The sequence below is a fragment of the Helobdella robusta genome, assembly GCF_000326865.2.
Source record: "Helobdella robusta unplaced genomic scaffold HELROscaffold_4, whole genome shotgun sequence".
Taxonomy (NCBI): Eukaryota; Metazoa; Annelida; class Clitellata; order Rhynchobdellida; family Glossiphoniidae; genus Helobdella; species Helobdella robusta.
Genome location: NW_008704902.1, coordinates 2,226,917 through 2,232,186, shown reverse-complemented (window position 1 = coordinate 2,232,186; position 5,270 = coordinate 2,226,917). Strand labels below are relative to the sequence as shown.

Genomic DNA, 5,270 nt, shown 5'->3' with positions numbered 1-5,270 from the left:
TTCAAGACAGCGAAGGTCTTGGAGTGCATGCACACGTTCTGCGAAGAATGTCTCACTCGTCATTTCAACTCTGTCAACAGCAGCAGACTCGTCATGACGACAAACTTTCCATGCCCAACCTGCAGAAAAACGATTTATATTCCAAATAAAGGAATATCAGCTTTTCCTACTGATTTGAAAATCAAACAAATTTTGGAATTTATTGAAAATTTGAAGATTAGCAGAGCTCAAACAGGATCGACATCTAACAGCAAACATCTATCTCCTCTTGGTAGAACGTCATCGCAAACAGTAAATTTAGGCAACGATAAAAAAGCAAATTCAAAAAATGACATGACTTTGTGCAAAGTTTGTCAATTTAAAGGGTTAGAAAGTAAAGGAATGCATTTTTGTTTGAAGTGTCAAAAAATATTGTGCAACAAATGTAGAGCAGTTCATCAATCGTACAATTTTTTTACTAATCATCGTTTTCACAGTCTCGATGAACAAGTTGTGACGCAAGGCAAAGATTTATTGTGCAGTCTTCATTGCAGCGAGTTTGAATATTTTTGCAGTGATTGTAATGAAAAACTTTGCTGCATATGTGTCATGCTCCCTAACCACAATAATCATCGCTTGAAATCAATCAGTGACTCACAGGGCGATCTATTTTTATTTGATTCTGACGGCTCCAGCGGTAAATTTTCCTACGAAACCGTATCTAATGCAGAGAACCTGTACGAAGATATCGTTTCAATTGGGTCTAAAGATAGTGAAACTGAATCAATCTACACGACCATCAAAGAAGAATTTCAATCAAATTTGAGTAACTTGGAGAAAAAACTTAAAGAAATTGATTCCATGAAATCATCTTCTAGCAAAAATTTAGACCAAGTGGAACTTAGTTTGAAGCAGGCTTACAACGATGCCAAAAAACAATTGGACACTTCATACAAAAATTTTGCTGCTAGTATAGAATATTATCGAAAAAATCTTGATGGTTTGGCTGCTTATAAAAAAGAATTAGAAATTAAATCAAACTCAGCAAAAAAATTAAGTTTAGAAATTAGTAAGAATAATTTTAAACCGTCTGAACAAAATTTCCAAAAAGTCCTTGAACTAAACACCTCTATAATTGATTTGTCGGCAAAAGATATTTCAAATTATGACTGCAGAGGTTGCAAATTTAACCCGGCAATAAAAATTGAACTTGGAGAAATGGTTAATAGTGACGAAGTGTTACTGCAGAATTTGTCATCATCATCAACATCGCTGGCAGACTTACCAAGTGCTTCGAATAAAATTGTAAGAAAAATTACAAAAGAGGGCAACAAAAATGAAATTTTTGAGATAAAAAACAATAAATTAATAAAAAATGAAACTATAAGAAAAGAGGCTCTCTTGAAAACACTCGTCATGAAATCGCTAACTCGCAAAACGCAGAAATCTTTCAAGCCGGATATAAACAATAAAGACTTCATGTACAGAGGTGAGCCTCATTGGAGAATGGAAAAACAAATTTCCTGCAGGAGATGCTGCTTCATTGAAGGAGGAACAATATTGGTGGCCATCGATAAGAATGAAAGATCTGTTGAGAAAAAGGCTGTCTTTGTTCGTTCAAATGATGGAATAATTCTAAATATTGCCTGCAATGTGTCTGATGACAAATCGATCACAGACATCATTGATGTTTGTTACAATCCCGAAAAAAAAAATTTGTATTTGCTTTGTAACACCGATAAAAATGCTTTAGCAAAAAAGTTCAAACTGTGTCTTTCGACAAAAGCGATTACATCTCAAGAAAAAATTGTTTTGAAATGTTTTGAAACTATAGAGCTGCAATCATTCACACAACCATTTTGCATATCTTCTCGTAAAGATTCTATTGCAATTGTTCATTCTAAAGGAGAGAAAGTAGTGATGATGAATTCAAAGTTTAAGAGAAATTATGAACTCTCATGTGGCGACTTTAAGAAGACAAACTATGTAAGCATCGACGGCAAAGAGAGGCTGTACGTTTCCGATTGCGGTAGTAAAGAAGTTAGGGTAGTATTGTGATTTGATTCATTAATTTGATTTTTATTAACAAATTTTATTAACTATTTTCTAAATATTTTTTTATAATTGATAATATTTCAGATCTTCCAAAAGAATGGCGAATTGGAACTTAAATATTCTTCAACAGGCTCCAGAGGTGAAGTGTTGAGTCCAGAAGGGCTCGCTCTAGATGACAGGGGTAACGTGTTGGTGGCCGACCAATCAATGAGGTGCGTTTCTTTGTACGATAAGGATGCAAACTTCGTCGACATGTTGGTTGAATCAACTTTCAACATACTCTTACCTTGGGCTGTTTCGTTCAGTTTAGAGAAAAACTTTTTAGTTGTTACGACTGATGACGTCATTGAATTGTATAAATTATGAAAATCGTCAAAAACTTTCAATAATAGTCTCATTTATAGCAATAATAATTAAGAAGATACTTGTATAAATCATTCTGTTTTGAAAAGTTCTATAAACCCAATTTAAATTTATTTCCTAAGTATATTTTAAGAAAAAAAATTTATTATTTTTGTATATAAATTTAAATTCGCCGCAATGAACTCTCCACTGGTGAACATTTTAAATAACTTTTGCTCATACGCAGTTGCATCGTGATTCGTGACATCTTTCAAGACTTAATAAAATTAACAAATAATTATAAAACAATTTCTTTACTCAGTAAAAAATATAAACGAACTCTTGTAAGACACCTGTGTTTAAAATTTAGCTTAACGTTTTAGCTACAAACTCGTGTGCGTAAGTTGAGTCAGTGACTCTAGTAGCCACTTGAAAGCACTCATGTAAATGTTATCTGCATGAACACGAACATATGGCGTTGAGTTTGTATCTGCATTTTAATATTTTCGCTTGAAAAGCAACTGTAAAGTGAAACGTCATTTGTAAATGAAAACATTCAATTTATTGGAAGAAAGATTACGATTATATCCTTTCACTGGTTTTGAAATAAACCTCTTTCTGATCAATTTTTTGAATACGTTTCAGGCTGCACGCTTCAAACTTCAAATAATTCAAGCTACTTTTTTTAAACTTTACTGATGTTTATATAATCTTAATTTCATTATGATTATTTTTTTATTATCAGTATTAATATTATTAATTCTCTCTTATTGAATTCACAGCGGTATCAATGAACAGTTCGCCAACAGCGCATCTCAAAAGGCGTGAATCCGCGTATGCCACACATCGCATGTTGTAGATGGGGATCATTTCGTACGCGAACCCGGTCACTGCAACTGCAGAACCAGGCGCCTTAATCGTTAAACCATCAATTCGTTCACCCACTTAAATTTTGTTGCGTAAAATAAATGTTTCAGTTTGTTAAACAATCAAAGAAGGCAACCAGACGACACTTGAAGTTACCCAAATATGGATAGTAATTTACAAAAGCTCTTCCAATAATCGTTTTAATCTGTTGAAACCATGCATGATGTGGTGTTATAATTTATTAATTTAATCACGATTTGCCAAAGTAGTAAGAGGTTCTTTTATGTTATTAAAAAAATTGTTAAACGTACGTTGAAAATAAATGAATGTGATAATGTCATGAGTTTATATATAATAAAATGGAGCGGTCATTCCCATCATCCATTCCATTACGTAAGGTTCATTCTATTTCCTCCAGGCGAATGAAAGAGATTAATGACACATTTGTATCAAATGTAAAAATTTTGGGAAGTCTATTCTTATGCATTAAAAGTAACTGTAAAATTTGCATTAAAGACATTCAATGCTTACTTTCCATTGCGTTTATTTATTTTTTATCATGTTATAATTCTATTTGTGATATTAAAGTATCTTTGATGTCGGTTATGCAATGCAGGCGTTTCACGTGAGTTTTGAGGTTTATTGTGTGACAAGCCAGTTAAAAAACTCATGTTGAATATCAAAGTGTAATTTTAATTTACGTTTGAATGAATGATTTTTCAACTATCCATTGGACCTTGAGTGTGGTGCGTTTCACTGCAGTGGCTGAGCAGGTGGTTCCAGGAAATTTTTGGAGAGGGTTGTTGGTTGGTAGGGCTGCAGAGGGAGCAGTGGTATGTAGAGGGTATTTTCATTTTGCATGTTACCATCTTCTTGTCCAACTTCGATGTGAGGGACAGCTGATTTCTTCGTGGTCATCTTCCACCTCTGTTCCGTGATTTCTTTGTTGTAGTTTGAGTTCATTATTGAGTTGTTGAAACTAAATGGTTCCATGTTGTTAACATTAGTGCTGCTCACTTCTTTATTATTTTTCAATTTATAGTTTTTAAATGCAATTACAAATTTCTGATAACATGGAATAATTTTTTGAAATTCTTTTCTGAACTTTTCGTTCATCCACGCGTACAGAAATGGATTGTAAACAGTCGAACTGACGGCCAGGAGATGCGTGGCAAAAAACAGTGGAATGAAAAAAGATTTTTCCTCAACGGCTGCGTAAAATTCCCAAACGATTAGAAGAATGTTGAGGGGCATCCAACACAAAACGAAAAAGATGACCATCATAATCAGCATCTTGTTCGTTCGACGTTTTCTTTGAATTTTGTTCCGTTGGTTGTTTGCCTGTGCAAAACTGCATCTTCTGGCTGCCACTTTTGCTCTTTCATTTAATGAAATTGTTACTTTGCTGTAACAAAACGCGATGATGGAGCAAGGGAGAATGTACTGGAGACAGAAAGTGAGGAGAGTGAAAGTTCTTTTCAGTCTGACGTCCGACCAATCTTCCCGGCAGTCGTGTATGAACTTCATTTCGTCCCAGTAGTTAATTTGGTTGAATGCAAATGGACTGGAGAGTACGGCGGAAAAAATCCAGATGGTGAAAATGGTGATGATGCAGACTGCCAATGTCATGCGGCGTCTGTTGGATGAAAAGGATAATAATTGCATTTATGTTTTTTGGCAAACCTTTTAAAAATTTCTTTGTTTTCTAAATTTGAAAAATATTTATATTAAAGAATAAATCAAACAAATTAAATAGCGTTGCATCGATAAATTATTACAACTCACTTGAACGGATAAACGATAACCATGAATCTTTCCAACGCGATGGCTGTAGATGTCTGCGTAGACACATGCACACAAAGACAAAGCACAGTTGGCACCAGATGACACAACACATCGCCAAACACCCAGGAATTAAGAAGACCAGACAACGGCGTGAATGGAGCTCCCAACACGCACAGCACTACATCAGAAACTGCCAAATTGGCGATAAAAATAAATGTCGGTGTTCGCATTTCTCGACTTTG

At 34.4% G+C, this 5,270-nt stretch overlaps 2 protein-coding genes across 2 annotated transcripts; one reads left to right on the top strand and one right to left on the bottom strand.

Annotated features, from left to right (window-relative positions):
- On the top strand, positions 1-207 carry HELRODRAFT_152326 (hypothetical protein; the record flags this gene model as incomplete). Its single annotated transcript, XM_009024520.1, has 1 exon — positions 1-207. A coding segment is annotated over one exon (207 nt), but the record flags the coding sequence as incomplete, so codon positions are not given.
- Positions 208-3,996: 3,789 nt separating this feature from the next.
- HELRODRAFT_66825 (hypothetical protein) lies at positions 3,997-5,270 on the bottom strand (the record flags this gene model as incomplete). Its single annotated transcript, XM_009024230.1, has 2 exons — positions 3,997-4,879; positions 5,029-5,270. Coding segments are annotated over 2 exons (1,125 nt in total), but the record flags the coding sequence as incomplete, so codon positions are not given.